This window comes from Mus musculus, chromosome 1 (assembly GCF_000001635.26).
Source record: "Mus musculus strain C57BL/6J chromosome 1, GRCm38.p6 C57BL/6J".
Lineage (NCBI taxonomy): Eukaryota > Metazoa > Chordata > Mammalia > Rodentia > Muridae > Mus > Mus musculus.
This window is the reverse complement of record NC_000067.6, coordinates 106,373,459-106,395,916: the sequence shown is the minus strand read 5'-3', so window position 1 is coordinate 106,395,916 and position 22,458 is coordinate 106,373,459. Positions and strand designations below refer to the sequence as shown.

The 22,458-nt window shown below is 43.2% G+C and overlaps 1 protein-coding gene across 1 annotated transcript in view; it reads right to left on the bottom strand.

The window, feature by feature from the left end:
* Positions 1–1,671: 1,671 nt before the first annotated feature.
* Phlpp1 (PH domain and leucine rich repeat protein phosphatase 1) overlaps positions 1,672–22,458 on the bottom strand; it is a 222,377-nt gene continuing 201,590 nt past the window's right edge. The window contains exons 13-17 of the mRNA NM_133821.3: positions 19,626–19,756; positions 15,495–15,599; positions 9,396–9,590; positions 6,015–6,243; positions 1,672–3,788 (exon numbers count right to left, since the gene is read on the bottom strand). Of these exons, the coding sequence (NP_598582.3) occupies positions 2,577–3,788; positions 6,015–6,243; positions 9,396–9,590; positions 15,495–15,599; positions 19,626–19,756 (1,872 nt within the window). The 3' untranslated portion in view covers positions 1,672–2,576. The remainder of the gene's footprint in view (positions 3,789–6,014; positions 6,244–9,395; positions 9,591–15,494; positions 15,600–19,625; positions 19,757–22,458) is intronic.

Below are 22,458 nucleotides of genomic sequence, written 5' to 3'. Positions count from 1 at the left end.
AAGTAGTCACCAATGATACCACATTGTAAAGCAGAGACTGGTACAAGGTACAACAGACGCTAGGATTTAATGCAGCATCTCTGCCACACTTAATTAGTGGTGAGGATTACTTTCTATTCCATGAAGAAAACTGCTAAACAGTTTCTTCAGTCCAAATGGAGTCGGTGGCCTGGCCCCCAAACTACTCACCAGTAGGTGGTGCTATAACAAAAGCAATCAAAAGAAAGCAGCCACACTAGTCTGGCCCTGGCCAGAGATTGGCCTGATGGGTAAGGGCAGGAAGCCTGGAGGCTGCCTGTATCTGCTAGTAGGTGGCTGATCTGACAGGAACTGGTGTCCTGGCCCCAGCAAGGTCATCAGCCTCAGGGCAACCCTTTCTCCTGTGCAGACATCATGGCTTTAGGGGTCTTCAAGTATTAATAAAATACTTAAAGCTCAAAATCCACTTCAGATTTATAAGCACCTTCACATACACTATTAGAGTGTATCTTGGTAAACAGAAGTGAATAAATTCACCTTAGGAAATAACTGCGGAGGCTCCTACATAAGAGCATGGAGACTTCCCAGTATGTCTGTGCCTCTTTAGTCCCTTCACATGGATGCAACATAAAAGTTTCTCCTCTACAGTACTATGTACTGCCAAGTCCCCCAAAAGAACTTCTCTCTCCACAGTTCCACGCGTGTGATGTGCACAATGTCTCAATGACAGAACGGACAGAGATGTAAATGCCAGAGGACTGTGGATGCACAAACACAGCATCTAACCTGCTGCTCTCTCCCACGTCTGCTGGTTCTGCTGTGTAGCCGCCTCAGATGCTGTCATGGAGTCTACAAGTACTGACTCTGTTCACCAGCCTCCACAGGTTCTGACCCCTCTGAAAGAGTCACACTGTGTGCTCTAGGCCTCCTCCACAAAGATGAACTCTACCCAGAGTTGGGATTTAAGCACTGATGACTTGGAAGCTGGACAGGAAATAAGGCACTGGGGAGCACTAGGAAGTTGTGTGGTTTCTATGTGACCTATGCCCCACATGGTATGATGCACAGTAAGGGAGGGAAGGGCTAGAGAGTCAGGCAGGATCATCCCCTGGGATGACTCGACTTCCAGTTGAAGGCACAAGGCCTCTTCCACACTTGGGAAACACAGTTTCTTCAGCTACTGGGTCCAGTGCTGTGCTGGAGTGAGCTACCTCTTCTTCTGTGGGCTCGGCCATTAGTCTGGGCTGGCCAAGTACTACTGAGGGCACACCTGAAGGGAGACAACAGGGATGCCACCTGCCTTCCACATACAGCTCTTAATTGACAGTTACAATGGAAGGTGCATGGACCTGTTCACGTGATCTCCTGGAAGAGCTGAAACCCATCTTGGTTCTGTAGGAGGTCTGCAGGTTCTCTGCAGGGCTCTCCTCTATGCAGTCCCCATCCAGTCCTCTCTTCCAGTGAGGACTACCTTGCATAATCATAAAAAGAAAAGGGTAACAACAGCTGTGTGTGCGGTTGACCAGAAGGTCGATTCTACTACCTCATTCACTGCAGCTGAACTTGACTATTAAGGAAACAAACCCCAAACCATAATGTTGGTTAATCTCACCCCCATCTATTCCTTCTAATCCTAAACTGGTTTGGCTGTGAGACACACCTGGATGCTGAGACAAAAGCAGATAGATTCAGTACTTGTAAATTTCATATTTATTATAACAAAAATTACGACATGTCCATTTGGGCATTCTGCTTCCATATAACTCTGGATGTGTAGATGGTATAAGGGACTCTATACAGTCATGCTGATTGTGGCAGCAGGAAGGAACACAATTAAAAAATGTCTGTAAAAGGTTCTGGGTTCCCGAGAACAGGGCCACATTATCTGCACAGAAACACGCTGCACATGGCCCACACTGAAGATGAGCTACGTAGGGGTGGGGCAGGGAGGCTCTTCAGAGCGAGTAAGGGGTCAGTTATTTAGGCTGTGTCCTTATGCAAGACTACAAACACTTTAAGCTTCACTATGTAACACTGAGATATTTACAATAGAAATTTCTCAATCAACTGTTCTCTCAGAGAAAATTAGTGACTCCCAGTGACTTAAGTCACCTGACAGAGTAAAGCAACTCCTAGGAGTTAGTCGCCATATTCTACAAATGTCTACCATTTTCAAGACAAAAAAAAGCTTTCCCCACAAAGAAATACACAATTACAATATTATTAAATCATTTAGCAATGGCAACTTGCCCTGCCTTCCAAACAAACAAAACAACAAAAGCCATTTTTAAAAATATTACATTATCATTAACTGTTTCTCTGTAATATATTAAACCTTTTGTTCTTTGTCTTTACACAGTTGATATGTTAGGGAAAGAAGTTAACAAATTTAAATCATATTGGTAAAGTATCACTAGAAGAAAAGTGGTTAATTGTTAAAAGTAACCAATACAAAGAGAACCTACAGATGAGCTGCAGAGACAGGTGGGGCAGTGTCTGGGAGAGGGCATGAAGTTAACACCCCTGGTTTAATGTGAGCCTGGGAGACTCTCAGTCTCTCTGGTTAGTTTATTGTTTAAAACAGTACTCAGGCTGGGTCATAGCGGTGTATCGTAACAGTCTGGCAGGTGATCCATTTGGAAGTGCCGCTGTGGCTGTGGCTGTGGCTGTGGCTGTGGCTGTGGCTGTGGCTGTGGCGGCTGGGGTGGTGGTGGCAGCTGCTGCTGCTGCTGCTGCTGCTGCTGCTCCTGGTGATGTTTCATGATTTCTTTGACTTCCTCTTCCAGCTCTGGGGGGATGATAAACTGATCATCTGGATCTGGCTGAGCAGGGGCTGCAAAATAGCCTCCTGGCTTCCGGAGAGGCGCATCTGCAGCAACCTCTATCACATTATGGCTCCTTTCCTGGGGAGCTACAGAGCCATTAGCCCTGCGTCGTCCAATGGTTCCCACAGCAGAAAAGTCTGCCTTCTTGGACAGACCTGACTCATCCTCATTGGCACTGATGACAATGCCCTCATCACTGGCCTCAGCTGGCACCTGAAGTAGGTGCTGCTGTCTCTCCTTTTCCTTGGCCCTGCTGCAGTGGATGTCTACTTCCACCTCAACCCGGCTGCCGTTGCTGAACACCCCCTCAATGGGTTCTTCATCGTCACTGTCAAGGCCGTTGTCAGAGAACGCGCTGGAGAAAGTAGCGCTGGACAGCTGACGTTGGAAGGAGTTAGACAGGCAGACAGGGTGGAGCATGCAGCGCTGCTCGTTGGGGTAGGCAGGGCTGCTCTCATTCAGGACTCCAGACGGGGGCTCATCAGAGGCTGTGGAGCCCACCTCACTACTCATCTCGGAGGTAGACAGTTCACTGCTGATCTCAGATGCCATGCCACTGCTGGAGGATGGCACACCCAGCCCATCTGAGGGTCGGTCCTTGATGACCATGTTGACGGATGGTGGGAAGATTCCGGGGCTGGGTGGTGGCATGCTCCCTCCAGCACTGAGCTCACAGCAGCAGAAGCTGTCTTCGGTGACACTTAGCTGTACCACCACAGCACTGATGCTGTCATGGCAGCCATAGCTCTGAGCCAGGGTGCAGAGCTTCTTAGCAGCAGCCAGAGCATCTGGCACATTGCGTACAGCTTCCACAGCCTCGTCAATGGATAGGCTGTCCCACAGCCCTTTGCTGCCCAGGATGAAAAACTCATCCTGTGGAGTCAGAAGCACCGACTGCACATGGGGGCGAGGCACCACACTGGGATGGAGGAAGGTGTAGCCCAGGATGCGCGTGGACTCTGTCACTCCATTGACCTTGCCATCCTAGAAGAAAAATTTCCAAAGAGACAGTGAGCACAGAGCACATGTGGTTACTGAGCAGCCTCCCTCTGGGCCACTGACTGGGTCACAGGACGGTGTTGGGCATCCCACGAAGGAGGCTCACACACCCTATATGGAAAGGCTGAAGTGTAGAGGAACAAAAAGAAGTATTTCAGCCATCCCTTTAACAGGGACTGCATTTATACTAAATGGTATGTCTCTTCATGACAAGCTGATGTACAGCCTCACATGGCATGCATGCTTATTAGATTCTAGAGAGGTAAGTCCCATAGAAACACCCAGGGTAGGTACAGTCCAACCTCATGACTGTCCAGCAGCACAATCAGCATGGAAAAGGGCTAGGGAGTCAGTCTGTTGTGACCCACGGATGTCTGTATCTGAGTCACAGTGCTCACATGTTTGGAGAGGCAATGCTAACAGAAGTACCCATCCTTAGGCCTTTCTTGAACCTGACTTACAAGGACAAATGTAGAAACCATGGTGCCCAGTCTTAGACAGTTGGTTCTATTTAGACCAGCAGCCAAATCCAGGCCATTTGCTGGGGGAAAAGATGAGTACTTTTAAATCTTAGCTACATGCAGCTGCTGTGTTCTCTACCTTCCAGGTGTGAGGATCTCTGCCTTACAGCCACATCCACCCCCACTCTCCTACTTCTAACACTTCCTGCCACACAAGGTTCTGCAATGGCGGATACAACTTTTGTGAGTCTCTGGACTCACAAACAGTGCTTCTTCAAGAGAATGCCCCGTGCTTCCGCTCAGTGCCTGCCTCCTCCTGTGCTTCCCGAGTTATCTGCTTGTTCCTGGGTGCCTTTCCAAAGAGACCTCAGCAGCCATGCTTAGACCAGGGGGCAGCCTAGGAACTAAGATGAGTAAAACAGCCTTTCAAGCAGTTTGAAACACCCTTGACTCTAGTAATGAAATCCGCCCTGCCTGGTGTGGGGGCTGGCTACTCTAGCCACCCTTCAGCCTTCTCCCCAGTTTGTGCTTTGAGGGCATCTTCAAGGAACGGAAGGGGTGGTGTGAGAACTAGTCACTGTTGAAGACTGAGCAGAGCAAGCAGAAGTCAGGAAGAGAAGCAGGGGAGGAAAGGGGATAACACAACTGACCTACGAACTCTGATGCATGTGGCAGACATCTTTTTCTCTACAGTGTTGCCGCTCAGCTCACTCTTCTGGACAGCAGTACAGTGCCCACTCTCCTAACCTGTGCTCAACATCCACTTTAACCTTCAGTGCTGGGACAGACAGGGAACTCAATTTATATGTGTGCTCACGTCCAAGGACTCACGGCACCTTGGTGTCTTTCTGGGATGCTCAACATAGCCTCTTTTTCTCTTCTGGACACTCCCCTTCCCTCTCACCTTCAGACAGTGCATTGTTCTGTGAGTTTTACTGCTAAGAGGAGGTTAGGTTCTTGTCAGCAGATGTGTATGGGTACTTCCAGGTAATGTTGAGTGACTGACATGCTGGTAAATTAGCAAATAAAGAACTGCAGAAGCTAGTTTTCAAGATTCATTGACAATGGATCATGCTCTACTGTTATTCTAGCTGGTTTTGTTTGTTTTTTGTTTTAAAACAGCAATTTTTTTTTTTATTTTTTTATTGCCATTTGGGACCAGGTAAATCTTTGTTGTGGGACTATGCCCACACTGTAACCTCTTTAGCCATAGATCTAGCTTCTCCTCTCTCTATGGCAATCATGCGCTGATTTTGATGATCAAATATATCTATAGGCCTTGTATTTTTGCCTCCTGTCCCTGAGAACAGTATTATTCAACTGGCAAAACAGAAAATAGTTATATAGTTATACAGACACCACAGTTATTGTGCCAGACTACCATTGTAAAGCAAGGCAGGTGTCTGATATCTACTTTATACATAGCTGAGATACAAAGCAGAAGTGTGATTCAGGAGTCCAGTTCTCAGCCACTTAGCCAGTAGCTCTGAGATCCACTGGGACAGTTCCCAGGAAGCATTCCCAACTCTATGCAACTGATGACTGCCTTATTATTCTATAATAATCCATAGAGATATTCCTCAGTAATCTAAAGACAGCACCAAGGAATTTACTTTGTAATACCATGGACTTGGAAAGCTACATCTGAACTAACATCAAGTTTCCTCTGAAGACAAGTGTTTCCCGAGGGGTCTCCACCAGGGGGTGCTGCTCGTGTTCTCCTGCTGTCTGAGGAAAACTGGCTCCTCACCTCAGTGATGATGGCTTTGTGCTGCTTAATCCTCTTCCGCTCTTCTTCACAGCTCATGATGTATGACCTGGACAGAGACAGTGGCTTCCCATTTCGACAGAGAACCGTTTGGCACTTGCCAACATTAGCAGAGGTCAGGGTAAAGGATCCTCCCAGGTCCACAGGGTCAGGCTTGATGTGGCAGAGGACAGCAGCACCACCAAGTTTCTGCCCAGCAGTTCCCAGTTTCCTGAACCCAAAGAGAAGGGTGAACACTCAAACACCTTACCACATTTTGTCCATTCAGAAGAAAGATGACACAGGGTACAGGGCCATAGATTAGACTTAGTCCTGTCCAGCAAAGCCACTCAGCTTCCAAGAAGAAAAAGGTCCCTGGAATCTGACACTACACACATTCACATAGAGAGGTATCTGCTCATATGTGGTAGGGAAGGATCACCTTTTGATTAAAAGCCGTTTTGCTGGTCCTGGCCTGTTGTGTCTAGCCTGCTGCCCTGCATCAGTTATACAGCCCAGCACTATATTCCAAACCATCAAGAAAGGGCTGCTTCTTTTCCCACTCACTTTTCCAAATCCTCTATTCCCACAAAAATCTGAATAGGTACAAACACAGTATCTATGCATGAACTGCACACTTATCCTAACCACCATTCTATCTGTCTGTCTGTCTGTCTGTCTGTCTGTCTGTCTGTCTGTCTATCTATCTATCTATCTATCTATCTATCTATCTATCTATCTATCTATCTATCTATCTATCTATCTATCTATCAGAAGTATCTATCTATCTATCTATCTATCTATCTATCTATCTATCTATCTATCTATCTATCTATTAGAAGTCTTTATTCCAGACTGGTGGGACTACAAAGTCTTTATTCCAGACTGGTGGGACTACACTCAGTGTAGCACTGAGAATTTAGAAAAAGTCTTTTATTTATTTATTTTCATTTTCTCCTCGTTTACTGAAAATAGATTCTTTTCTCCTGTACTATATCCCGATTACAGTTTCTCCTCCCTCTACTTCTCCCAGTTCTTCTCTCCTTCCCTTCCCATTTATATCCACTCTCATTCTGTTTCTCATTAGAAAAGAACAGGCTTCTAAGAGATAACAACAAAACTCAACAAATAAAAGTATGATAAGCTAGAATCACCATTCTTCTAGAGGATGTTCACTGCCATTCTTGTCCATGCAGCCAAGACTTTCTTTTTTTAAAAGATAGATTTATTTATTTATTTATTTGTCTGTCTATCTATCTATCTATCTATCTATCTATCTATCTATCTATCTATCTATCTATCTATTTAATATGAGTACACTGTAGCTGTCTTCAGACACACCAGAAGAGTTCATCGGATCCCATTACAGATGGTTGTGAGCCACCATGTGGTTGCTGGGAATTGAACTCAGGTCCTCTTGAAGAGGAGTATAGACCGCTGAGCCATCTCTCCAGCTCCAGCCGAGACTCTCTTGATCAGCACTATTTGTTCTATGACAGCTATAGGACACCATTCTGGCATCAAACACCAAGTGTTTTTGCCTTATCCTCCGCTGTCAATTAACCTGTGTACTTATTGAATATTTGGAGCCCCTATAAATACTGACCATCATAAAGAGCAAAGAACTCTCATCACATGTCCAACCAATGGTCATTCCTCCAAACTTCCCATAATGACAGTCATAAAAAAACAGAAACAAAAAGGAAAAACTGCCTCTCTTGCCTAATGAGGGCAGGAAAGACTCTGAAGCATTGTCAGAATATAAGTTAGACAACTGGGGACAGAAGCGACGGAAACCAGGGACACCTAGCCACACACCCTTGAGAGCTAGGCACAATGAATAGGCAGTTACTCTAAGGACTGAAGTGCTGCCTGGTCTTATAACCTGTTAACTAACAGACAAAAGTCACAAAGACGACACTGCAGGTCGGCCTGTCATAGGATTCCACGACCATATCTGACTGGTGCATGCTTCTAAGGCAGCATGACTTTCAAATGCACAACGACTGGTGAGAAATTTGTAGGCTAGAGGCCTATGTGGATGGTGTGTGTGTGTGTGTGTGTGTGTGTACACATATACATGGTATGTGTATATGTGTGCATCTTTGTCTGTGTGTATCATATTTCCTGACTTCAGGGACAAGGAGGTGGCTGAAAGCAGCCAAGTTACTATGTCTGGTGGCCAGAGCATCCATGGGGTCTCAGGATTCTGCCTGTACTGGGCCTGGGGGGTACTTTGCTTCACCTCTATGCAGTTTGGTTTCACAAACAAGATATGAAGAGCAGCAATGCATATCTCATTGGGGGAACATCAGGACATATAAGGTAGTTAGAACAATGACTATTTGCTAGTCAACTGCTGTCTGCACCCACTAGGAACTTGGCAGATAAGGGGAGCATTGGAAGCAAGAGCCAGAAACCTGCCTGCCTTGGCTGTGCGTGAGGCAGACATAACTGTGGAGGCTGCTCAGGGCAGCATTCCACAGCAGGTAGATACTGTCTATTTTGGTACCCAGCCATCATCTCTGTCAGGTTACCCGTGGGGAGAGGAAGTAAAGGAGAGAGCTCATCAATGCTGCCATAACCGTCAAAGGACTAGGATATTCATCACCATCGATCTTATAAGAGCAGGGTCTGCTCTTCAGTAGGCAATTCCTTTACAATCCATAAAGCCCACAAGGTGACAAAAGAATGAAAATTTTTGACTGAAGGAACCCTCGTAGCACATGACCCTGAGAGCTCAAGTGGCATGGGCTAGTTCTTGCAGTGACCTGAAGCTCTGGTGCAGGCACAGTAAGAGGGAGGTAGCAGCCCAGAAGTTAGCAATACTTACATCAATACTGAATAAGGGAAAGAGGGTAGCATACAACAATGGTTTAAAACAAGTCTAAAATCTGACCCATTCAGTTTCAAACCAGTGAAAGCATTTCCTATGGCCAACAAACTGGGAGAAAAATGATGCATTCCAGAGAAAATTCCATATCCCACATGAGACAATCTAAGGAGCCTATGGTGTTCCTCTGGTTGGGGGAGGCTGGGTATTGTAAACGATGAAAATGTTACCAACAGAGGCCACTAACGCTCAGTTCTGTGAGAAATGAGATCTCTGTCACTGACTTAAGGAGGAGTATCCGTGCATTGGAAACTGAAGCACAGTCCATCCCTGACAGTGAAGCCTGAGAGCAGCTGCAGCACTCAGCCACATGTGCACTGTGATCACAAGGCACCAGCTTTTCTAGTAAGAGAGAAGCATCAAACAAGAGCAAGAATAAATAAATAAAATAGGAGGAGGAGGCGGAGGCAGAGGAGGAGGCGGAGGGAGAGGAGGAAGAAAAAGAGGAGGAAGAGGAGGAGATGGAGGGGAAGGAGGAAATAGCCATTTACCTTTGCATGACTATGAATGTATTGACCATGTATTCTTCTTCATTTTTCGTTTTCTGAAGCTCTTCAGCCAAAATGTCACTCATGGTGCACTGGAGAAGGTAGGGCACCTCCACATTCCGGTCTCCATCAAACACACCATAGAGGGCCTCTCGGTTGTCACGGAAGTTATTTACAGACAGGGCTGCGACACACAGCCTGCAGAGTAAAAACACTTTTGTGATGAGCCCATTCATCTTTTCCTTCTTATGCTCGACATAACTCATTTATTCTCTTTCCCTCCCTCCCTCCCTCCCTCCCTCCCTCCCTCCCTCCCTCCCTCCCTCCCTCCCTCCCTCCCTTCCTCCTTCTCTCCCTCAATGTTCTGGTCTGTCTTTTCCACCCTGTCTCCAGGAGGTTGGGTGAACAGAGCCTGGACTGTCTGCATCACTGACTAATACCATCTCTCACCCTTCTCCTCCAGTTTTAGTACTCTTAAAATGATTTTAAAGTTTAAAAATTTTAGTTCTTTATTTTCAAGTGTTACATTTGTGAATGTTTTGCCTGTTGTCTGGAGTTCTAGGTGGTTGTGAGCTGCCAGGTGCTAGAACTGAACCGAGGTCCTTGGCAAGAGCAGCATGAGCTCTTAACTAGAGCCATCTCTTCAGACCCTAGTTTTACATTTTTAAAAGCACTCATTTTAACTATGTGTATGAGGTGGGGGTGAGGGTTGTGCATATGTGTCCAGATGCCTGTGGGACTAGAGGCTTCAGACCCTTGCCCCAACTGCAGCTACAGCTGCTTTCAGTGGCCTGACATGGGGGCTGGAAGTCAAACTGGGAACTGAGCTTGACCCATCTGCAAAGGGAACATAGATGCTCTTAACTGCTGGGTCATTTCTCCAGTTCCAATTTTACCTTTAATGGCAATGAAGAAAGGAGAGTAAGAGACATGAGAAATAATATTAGGATATAACATCTAACTTACACAATCATACAATTATTAAGGAGAACAGCCACATTAGAAGGAGTGGCAAGTACAATGTGGGGAGCTCCAGCATCCAGCTGCTGCTGACGGCCCTGTTAATTCCTTGGGAAAGTACAGAGGCTACAGGAGAAGACACAGTGTCTGATGGGGAACACCAGGCCATTGGGCTCTAGAAGGCAGGATCTGTCTCCAAAATAAACCCAAGAAGCCAGGCACAGTGACGAAGGACTGTGATCCTAGCACTTGAAAGGCTGAAGTGAGAGAAGCAGGAGTTCAAAGTCAGCCTGAAGCACAGGAAAGACCAAGGAACCACCAAACAAGAGCCAAGGGAAACAGAGTGGGAAGGAAGAGTCAGCACTAGAGTGTGGGGGATGGAACCAAACAGTTTAATATAGGGGCCAGCACGAGCCTCGAAAAGACACGCAGGAACTTTACACATTATAGCTACAACTGCTATACACCTGTGGCTACAGAAGCTCAACAAGAGCTCTACAGCAAGAGCGACAGAAAAGACTGACTAAGGCACAACAGAATCAAATCACTAAAAACCACGAAGGAGGGAGGCAGGGTGCGGTACAGAGGCACGCATGGAAGCAGACGGCTTGTGGCAAAACCACAAAGGACATGACTGCAGAAGGGCTTCTGTCAAGTACTACGTACAGTCTAGATTCCCAGCCAGCGAAGAGCAGCCTGGGAAAGTGATGGCTGATGACATTTCAGACACACAATAAAGAGCATCCCACCTGAACACTTCACTGCAGAAACACAAAGAGCAGGACAAAGGAGATCTGATCTCTGCAGAACAATAAAGTACACTGTAATGACAAGTGGGAAAGACGTGTTTTCTTGCCACAGTGGGACTGTGCATACATAAAGCAAGAGATGTTGCTCACACCCCACAATAAATAGGATGTCTCCTCCTCTGCTGTGTTATAGCTGGCTCAAACTGCCTATGGTATTGATGCTGAGAAACACTACTTCAGAAAGCAGAAGACTAAGCTAAAATGCTAGCAGTTCATTTTGGAATATTAAAAAAAATTAGAAAGGAAAACACAAGGCAATATAATATACAGGTAGATGAAGGAGAAATTGAGATGTTTCTAATGTTGTGAAGTGATTGGAGGTAAGCTGTAATAAGTAAAAGATTATTGTATAAAGACATGTGCTCAAGCGCACACACGCACGCATGCACGCACACACACACAAACACACACACACTCTAAGCAATACACACTCTAAGCAATACAAGCCGGGCATGGTGGCACACATATTAATACCAGCACTTGGGAAGCAGAGGCAGGCAGATCTTGTAAACTCAAGGCTACCCTGACTTACAAATAGAGTTCTAGGAGAGCCATGGCTCTGTTACACAGAGAAACCCTGTCTTGAAAACAAGCAAACAAACATAAGCAAGAAAGAAAACAAAGAATAAACAAATAGTAAGTTGAAATCTAAACTTAAGCTATCTTCACTAGATATACATAAAAGACCTAAAAATTACCTTCAAACCCAGAAAAATCAAACCAGATAAAAAAGCAAGATATGACTACATGATGACTATAAAAAAGAGCATTTAAAATACAAAGAGGAAAATAGGTTTAAAGTACAAAAGTTAAACACAGCATACTACCTTCTAGCCAGGTACCTAGGAACACTTGCTACCTGGGACTCAGAGGCTACATGTGACTGGGATTCAGGAGGCCTCCTACATTACTCTTCATCACTTTCACCCCAGCCCTGTAACAGCCTCTCCCACCCTCCATCAACTTACCTCCATTCCCTGTACCTAGCTTAGCTGTTTTTATTCTCACCCTCAGTCCTGTAGCAGCCTGATTACAGCTTGCAGGTACCCCTTTGCACCTCAACTCTACCCAGCTCTTGTTCTGACCCAGGGTCCTCCTAGTCTGACCATCCCTGACTCTCCAGACATAGCCTTTTCTACTGCAGCCTACTTGCCCATCCTCCCTGGGGATCCCACCTCTGGATGTGGACAGGATACCTTAGCTCTTTCCCACAGCCATTCTTGGCTTTATTTCAAGCTCATCTCTATTACTTTTGGCCACTCGATGACCTTCAGAAGTATTCTCTACCAGGGAACCTACAGCCATACACGTTCCTAAGATCCAGAGAGGGCAGCAGAAACCAAGGAACAGAATGTCCTGTCCAACAAAGACAGGACCAGATATCAGCACCCAGAATCACCTCAGTCATCCTAATTCCAGATGCCTGGACACCAGTGGAAAACCACAAACAAGAACACCAAGATGGAATGCTTTCACCAGAGCCCAGAAAGCCTGCTACAGGAGGCCCTGGGAAATGAAGCACAAGACAAGGATTTCAAAATAGGTACCATGAATATGTTCAAGGACCTTAAAGAGGACATGGATAAATCACCCCAGGAAGGCTGTGAAAATACACAGTGGAATGCATAATGAAACCATTTCAAGACATGAGAGCAGAAATAGAATCACCAAGGAAAACCCAAACTGAAAATGAAAAATTTGGGGAAAGAAGAAGCCAAATATTTTTATTTGCAGATGATACAGCTTTAAATTGAAAAGACCCTTAAAATCCACCTGGAAACTTCTATAGATTAGAAACATTTTTAAGCAATGTAGCAGGATATAAAATTAACAGACAAAAACTAGAAGCCTTACTAAATGCAAATGATAGACTGAGAAAGAAATCTGGGAAATAATACCTTTTACATTAACCTCAACACACACACACACACACACACACACACACACACACACACACACTCACACTTATGTATATGGATAATTCTAACCAAGCAAGGGAAGGACTAGTAATCATAAAACCTTTAAGAAACTGAAGAAAGAATCTGAAGCAGGTATCAGGAGGTGGAGAGATCTCCTAGCCCAGGGATGGTAGAATTAATATAGTGAAAATGGCCATCCTCCATAACCAGCCTACAGATTCAACACAATTCCTATCAAAATTCCAACATAATTCTTCATAGAAATAAAAAGAAATTTTTAGCTTCATATAAAACACACACACACACACAACCCTAGGACAGCTAAAACAATCTTGAATAATGAAAGAACCACTTAAAGTATCACCATCCCAGATTTCAAGTTGTACCAAAGAACTATAGTAACGAAAATAGCATTATATGGAATCGGATTGATGATACCAGATTATTTTTTATTTTTTGACAAGCCAAAAATACACGCTGGAGCAAAGACAGCATCTGCAGCAAATGGTGCTGGTCAGACTGAATGGCTCAGGTAGAAGAGTGGGAATATACCCATATTTATCACTGGACACAAAACTGAACTCCAAACTGATCAGAGACCTGAACATAATGCCAGATACCCTGAATCTGATCAAAGAAAACTTCAGATTATTCTTCTGGGGGAAAGTCTTGAACTCAGGAGGCAGCTTCCTGAATAGAACATAGCACAAGCAGTAAGAACAATTACCAAATGGGACCTCATGAAACTGAAAAGCTTCTATATGGCAAGGGACAACATTATTCAAACAAACTGGCAGGTTCCAGAATGAGAAAAGAGCTTTATCAACGACACATCCAATAGATGGTTACTATCTAAATATATAAAGAACTAAAAGAATTGTACATCAAGAAAACAACAACAACAAAAACAAAAAATAGGGTACAGAACTTGACAGACAGTTCTCAAAAGAGAAAATGCAAATGACTGAGAAACACTTGCTCACTGACAGTGGGAATGCAATGTTACAGTCACTATGAAATCAGTGTGCTGGTTCCTCGGAAAGCTTGGAATCTATCTACCTCAAGATCCAACACATTTGAAAAGGAAATAAAATAGACAAATTCCTTGAAATGTATAAATTACTAAATTCATTTAAGAGCAGATACTAAAGAAAATAGCTCATATGCTAAATGAAATGTTTGATGAAAAACACAAGAAAATTCCAAACCCAGTGGCTGGTATTGTCCTCTAAACATTTAAGGAGGATCTAAAGTTCACTCTGTACAAACTTCAAAATCTCTGAAGCTGGTGTTACTGTGGCATCAAAACCAGGAAGTGACGTGCGAAAATGCAGATCAACATTCATCATGGAACACAGGCATCTTCTACAACTTACCAGCAAATGGAATTCCAAAGCATAAGGAAATATCAATATATGATAAACTTGTGGAGTTTATCTTAGAAATACAAGACCATGGTTATTAGAAATAACCAAAGCTGGAAAGATGGTTCAGCAGTTGGAATACAAACTGCTTTTGTAGACAACTGGAGTTTAGCTGCCACCAAGCACAGCTGGTGGGGCTCAGGACCCCCTGTAACACCAGCTCCAGGGGGAGCTCCATGCTTCTGGACTTGGGCACTATCTGGGAATTATAGGCCTGTATGGGAATGTTGCTTTATCTGACTGGTTCTAACTATGCCCATGATTTAACAAGCTTATTATTGGATCACTTTCCACTTTGTATTCATTCATTACTCTCAATACTTTGCGTTCTTGTACCTTAGCCAAAGAAATTATGACTACTCTAATTTATAGGTCTCTGCTTTTCTAATCATCAGTACCTCTTTCATACAATGTGAGCAAGTCTGATCAGCTTGATTGCATTATCAGGAAAATCTGCATTCATAGCTAAAGGAAGGTGACTGGTGAAAACCGTTTATTAAAAGAAATTCCAATGAATCGCTACTAGAGGCAGAAGCAGATGCCATGACAGGGAATTGAGATCAAAGGCTGCCAAGCTAGTTGAGAATGTAGGCATATTACAGTCAGCAATGTAAGTGATCTTGAGTATAGACAATCAGCTATTTCTCTCTTGGTAAACAGACTTCCCAGAAAGATAAAGGGCTTTTCAAAGGAGCCGAGATACATTTCAATACTTAGGCCTTTTCCAAACACTGGAGGCTTACATAGATATAATGTGTCAGTTACACTGTATCCTAGCAACATCTCTAACAAAAAGAGAGTATGTGATGCCAAGAAGGTCCTCAGCCTGGTGCTTAAACATTGAGGAGTGAGCCTCACTCTGCAGAAACATGCTCTAAGAAACTCCACAGAACACAAGGATGCACCATCATACCCAAGGGTGCAAGTCTCCTACCCAAGAAAAGAGGCATACAGTGGGCATTTTTGAGTCCAAAGTTTCACACAACATACTTGTTTTTTACTCCCGATGCTTCAGTGTAACCATGACTCCATACTGCTGGGGCTCCTGATGCATCTCCTGCTGACGGCTGGTCAATCTTGAAGCAGCGAATGTTACTATGGGCAAAAAGAGCCGCAGGAATCGTTAGGGACAGCCGAGGGAGATCTGCTGCCTTTACCTGAGAGAGGACACTGCTAAGCACTCCCCACTTTCCACCTCTGCTGTGTCGAGTGAATGAAATATTTACGGGCATCAGGAACCTGCTCCTCAGGTGCCTTACACTGATAATGAGAACAAGGGTGTGGCTGTGGCACAAAGACTGTTTTCACAGTGACTGCAGAGCATCAGTTAGATATTGGCAGACTGTACACTACATATCCACACAATGTGAGTAAACAATACAACTTAAGAGAGCAGGGGGATGGCTCAGGTGGGAAAGTGCAAGCCCAGAAATTAAATTTAACCCCTAGAGTCTTCATAAAAAGTTGCAATGCCAGCACTGACAAGATAGACACAGGACCCCTGGTCAGCCAGCCTAGCCTAATGGTGAGTCCCAGACCCCAGTGAGAGACCCTGTCTCAATTAAAAAGAAAAAAAGTGCATGACTCCTGAGGAACCAGGGTGACCTATGGCTTCTGTGAGTACCTGCACAAACACTAACACTAATATGAAGTACAGATATACATAAAACTAAACTTAAAAGCAAACAGAAATTAAGTGTCATGTTAGCTTATAATTCTTACACCATGAACTGGGCACTCAAACTTGAAAAGAGCAAATTCATAGCTGTGTGATGTCTTTGGCATTCACTACAAACCCAATCCTGTCCATGCCATGTATTTAAATAGCCAACGCACATCACTGAGGCTTCACCACTCCCTCCGTCTTTCAGTGTCTTCATTAGGAGTACAAGCCACACAAGAGACATGTAAAATTACATTAATGAATTACTAGTTCACTCCATGTTTTAAGATGTGAGATTTGGGTTCTCTCTCAGCTAATGACTACTTACTAATGGTGCCCTTCCACAGACAGATAATCTTTATAGATCAAAGAATTTTCACAGAAATAATTCCATTTTCAAATAGTTATACAAAAAATACTAGTGTTTCTGCCTCATTCAAAAATCTTTTGTAATGAAGCAATTGCCTGTCTAGCTAACTAGGTAACTAAGTAGCCTCCCAAGAAGATGGCTGTGTGGACTGTCTACCACGCTGACATCTGGAAAGGGACTGAGCCCTGGAGAGTTCCCGAATGGATTCACTCCAGTTCCTGGACAAGCACAACCCTAGTCACAGAAGCATGTGGAAACTCTCCGGAGTTACTAAGAAGACTCTGGGGTATAACCGGAAGGTAGCATTTTCAGTATTATGATTCATCCTTAGTAATTAATTTTTAAGTCTGAGTGCACAACGCCTTCACCACAGAAGGCCAGTCACTCTCATAACATATGCTCACTGTAGACACTTACCAGATTTCATTTATGCAAATATAACTGTGGGACCCCTTATCTATCATCTGTCTGTCTGTCTGTCTGTCTATCTATCTATCTATCTATCATTCATCTACCTACCTATCTATCTATCTATCTATCTATCTATCTATCATCTTGCATTTATATCATCTATAGTGGTTCAGCATATTTTTCTATGTTCAACATATATGTCTATATTCTGACACAAATTTTTTCAAGTTACTTTATATTCAATGCAAATATAACTGGACATATCCTGATGATTATCTCTGTACTTAAAATAAACATTAGCTGCTTTCTGAAATGAAAGTGTGAACTGAGGATCTATGAACAGTTGAGACTTCTCGGGGAAAGTCAGTTTTCTTTGACAGGATGGCAGGCTGACCACATTCCAGGGGATGGCCCCACACCTGGGCTTATCCGAGTGGATGAGTTATTTAAACCCCAGAGAGTTTCAGGGATTGGAAGGTATGAGTGCATCTAGAAGGAACCACAGGGAGAGGTTGGAGGTTGAGGGTTAAAAAAAAAACAAACAAACAAACAAACAAAAAAAAAACAGACAGAAAAAATGAAGGAAAAAGAGTTTTAGTATACAAACCCCTAACCTACATGACTGTTTTCAAAGTCCTGATAGAACGAGTTGGCCACTTTTAAAGAACTCCATACTAAGCCCTGCTTCTGTCATAGAGCCAATCTGAAGTGTTTGAATATTTGTTTTTTCTTAATATACTAATAAGCTTTAACATTTTGGATTTCTTTTGTTAACTATTAATGTCGTTGGCTCGTTTTCTATTTTTGAATGAAAACATTTTTTGAAAAAGAGAAGACTTATTTGTAAGTCTGTTTCTGTGCACATGCATTAGCTAGCATGTGTGCAGGTGTCTGCTGATGTCATCGGCTCTCCTGCTCCTCTGCAGAAACAGCATACACTCCTAACTACTCCGCTGTCTTTCCAGCCAAGTGGGGACAGTCTTTACTCACAAGAGTACTATCCACTAATAATGTCAGTGCTTTAAATTAGTTTTTCAAGTATTTTTTCCCAGTTGTAATTTTTGTTTTAGATTTACTTTTAGTAGTTGTAGGAGTTGATAAAAATGCATGTAAAATTTGTGTGTGTGTTAGTCACATATACTGATTTCACGGCAAGTCCCTCAACTATTTCTGACATAAAAAATAATTTCTAGCTTATGAATACATTCAAATTATTTTATTTTACATATTTAACTTTTTAATCTACCTGAAATTTATTTGGTATAATTTTTCTCTAAATAGCTAATCCATAGAGAATTCTTGATACTTTTTTTTTTTTTTTTTTTTTTGGTATCTCTTGGAAACAGGTTTTCTCACTGTATAGCTAAGGGAGTCCTATAAATCACTGTGTAGCCTCAGCTGACCTTGAACTCATGGCAATCCTCTTGTCTCTGAGGTATCATGCCAGGCATTGATCAAATTCTTTATATGTAGCTATTTCATGGTACTCTTCGCTGTTGAGTATCTGAGGGATAATGCCAGCCATCCCAGCAGCTTACAGGACATGCGGAAGACTGCAGTCTGTGGACTGAGGGATTGAGGCTGTACCACATACACAGTGAAGAAAAATCAGGTCCCTATGGCTTCCTTGGGACTCTTTGTTTAGGCAGCATTCTTCAGTTATACACCAAGTTAGTTTTCTATTAAGTATTTAAAAAGCCAGCAAGTAAGCATTAATTAGACCAGATGAATTCTAGCCAAAAAGTTGGTCTTTAAGCTTTGATTTGTGTTACCCAAAAAGATTAGTAATGGTCCATTCACCAAAATTCTCATCTTTTCAGTTTTTTGGCTAACATATGTCAGATGACTTCCAGAAAAAAAAAATCCATCTGCATATAAGAATATATGGCAGAAACAATGACTACACTGGGCCACCATTTAAGAATGCAAGGTCTGAGAAGTACAAAGGAGAAAGCAGAGATCCCTCTCAAAATCCTACTACTTAAAGGAGAATAGGAGCACCTTTAATACCTGGAACCTATCCTGTGGAGTGTGCTTTAGGCATGTGCAGGTACTCACAGGCAGAATGTGTGCATATTTCTTTTGGAAAAAAGAATAACGTGTACAAATCTTTTCATAAGTTTCCTTTGTATAATATCACACTATAAAGACCTTTCTGATTACTTCTGCATCTTGACATCAGAATGCTAATGGCTGTAAAGTATCTGTGAAACACAAATCATCCAGTTATATTAACTATTTTGGAGTTCTGGAATGAATATTCAGACAGTGGCATCTTCTCTAGTGAGGCTACCCTTAAACTTCAACCAGTCACACTACCAACATCCATCCTGAACTCCCTTGAGAAGGATGAAAACTCCTTAAGATCGAATTGTAACTACTTTGCATTACCAGTTGTTCTTTAAAAAAGGAACCAGATTTTAGTTTCTAATAACTTCCTTCACATCATGTCTCTCTTTCAAAATGTTTCAATGACATCTGCATTAGGCATCACAGTCATGTGACCAGGGCTCATTGTGACTTATGTTCCCACCATGGATGGTACCCTCTTTCTGCCTACTTTCTGTCTGTGTATATGGCTACTAAGTCAAAAGAATCTCCCTGTTCAAATGTCTATGAAGTTGTAAACCCCACTGCAAGTGAACACATGAGGGACCACATGCTTTGCAATACTCACTTGAGCAGCTCCAGGCTTTTGTGGTCCAGGGCAAGGCGTGGATTTCCAGTCAGGTCTAGCTCCTGCAGCTTAGGTGGCAGGTTTTCTGGTAACGTGATTTCACTCAGCTCATTACAGCTCAGATCTACACACTGATGGAAACAAGAAAAACGATCTGGGGAGGCTGTAGGTTCCACATCCTGTGTTCTGCAGATGAGCACTGGTCAATAAAAAGGCAGTTGCCTACTGCTCTGCCACAGACATTTAAGGTCTTGGCTACATAAACTGTTTTCACTTTTTTTGACTCCACAATTAATCTTTTCCATTAAGGTTTACTTCTGCACTTAAGATAAAGGATTAGCTGAAAAAATCTTAAGCCTTTTCCCATGGTTTGTATTTGTGCCCGCTTGGATCTTCAGGGTTATAATGCCCTCATTAACATGAACCCCAAGGACCTTCTTAATGTAAAACAAAAGACAAGGAAGACACAGAACTTTAAAAACAAAAACAAACCTGGACAATAAGAAAACAAATAACCCAATTTAAAAATTGGGAAATAGAACTAACCAGAGTTTTCAAAAGATGCAACACAAAGCCTAGACAGACATAAAAAAGACATAAAAAAGTTGGCTTCCTTAGCTATCAGCTACTAGGACACCAGACAAAACAGCCAAGATCAACAAAATAAATGACAGCATAAAGCAAAGATATGGGCAAAAAGAATCCTTCCTCATGCATGGTGGGAGTGCAGACTTGTACAGCCACTATGGAAACCAGTGAGGCAGTTCCTCAGGAAGCTGGGAACAGATCTACCTTAAGATCCAACTATACCACTCTGGGGCACATACCCAAAGGACTGCACACCCTACTACAGAGATACCCGGTCACCCATGTTCATTGTAGCTCTACTCATAATTGGAAAAAGCCTAGATAGCCACCAACTAATAATGGATAATGAAAAGGTGGAACATTCCCACAATGGAAAATGATTCAGCTGTTAAGGGAAAGGAAATTATAGAATTTTAGGTAAATGAACGTCATTAGGAAACAGTCATCTTGAGGGAAGTAACCCAGAACCAAAAGGGCAAATGTTATATGCTTCCTCTTACATGTGGATGCTAGCTTTTAAACTTTAGGTTTGCGTGTTTCACTCTGAATAACCACAGACGTCATGTACCTAGTAAGAGATCAGTGGGGGGAGGGGATCTTCCACAGCACGGGAAAAAGAGTACAGTGTTATTAAAAGATAAAAGGGAGACTAGGAGGGTTAGATGAGAGAGGGACTGGAAAGAAAGGGCAAAGGAGGGAATGTGGTATGGGACACCTAACACCAAAGGCCATGTGAAAACCATTTGCAAGCCTATTACTTATAGAAGCCTTCTAAAAGGTAGACAAACATGAAAGGACTCTAAATGGAGTCACCACATGATATGCACCAATACTCTGACCAGACATCTTATGCCACCAAGTAAAACTTCAGTGCCAGGAATTGGCTACATCCTTTACAGTCTATTGGCCAAAGGTGTCCAATGGAGCCCCCCAAACATCGTAGTCTAGTTAATACTTCCCACAATTTGATGGGAAGTCTCTGTTGCTGAAGAAAACACGTATGTTATCAACCACAGAGAGTCTGAGCTGGTGCCTAGCTCTGAGCTTCAGTGCTGGTGGCGAGTGTTCATGGTACTGGGTGGTTGTACTCTGCATGCTCCTGGAGGAGAAAGCCAATCATCACTGCCATCCAGCTACAAATCCCCATCTACAAATCAGCCTGCCTGCATGCATGGTGCTGTAAGAGTGGCAGAGGATGCTGACCAACCACTTTTTGACTGGATGTAATTAAGGCCCTCTCCATGAGATGGGGCCCATACCTAACACTGCCAAAGTTGGCAAGAACCTGAAACTAGACAGGTGACTAGCCTAGGGAAAAGCCTACAACTATTATTCTGCTCAAGGAAGATAGAAATACATGACTCGTTATGATATACTGCTATATCCATAGATCAGTGTTTCACTCAACCACATTAGAGAATTTCTTGCAGCAGATAGGAATTAACCACAGAGACCTACAACTGGACAATGTTCAGAGAGTGAGAGGCTTTGGAGCACTCAGTCCTAAAGGGGATGTCTTTATTAAATCCCTCACCCCAGGGCTCAGGGAGCTATCCAGAACAGCAGGCAGAAAGATTGTAAGAGCCAGAATGGATGGATAATACCTAGGAAATTCTTCAGACACATTGGACTAATACACATATGAACTCATAGAGATTGTGGCATCAGGCACAGACCCAGATAGGCTCAAGTCAGAAGGGATCTCAGTACTGAAATGGGGATGTAGACATCAGGTCCCACTGTTAACTAAGAAGCTGGTCACAAAGAATATCAAAGGGAAAATCAATTTTCTCTAGTGGAGTGTCACTGGGAATTAACCACACTCCAAGGCCAGCCATGTCCTCAGAGGTGAACAAACTTAATGGTAGTTTTGTGGAATTTTGCTTCATTTTGCGTTGTTGTAGTGCACACTTTTTTGCCTTATTGGCCTTTTGCCTGTTTGTTTTGATTTTTGTTTTTGTGGGGTTTCCCCCTCTTTTTGTTTCCTGTTATTTCTTTCTATTTTTGAAAGTAAGAATGAGAAAGAAAAAACAAAGTTGGCTGGGTAGGAAGGTGGGGAGGATCCAGAAGGATTTGGGGAGGGTATAATCAAAACATACCATACAAATTGTAATTAAAAGTTTATCCATTGAACGTCTATCAGACATGTAGGGAAAGAGTCATAATGCAAGAACACAGAAGGTGAAAAGAGCCTTGGGCTGCTGTATCATCAGGCTGGGAGTGATATCAGCCAGTCAGTGGGGGA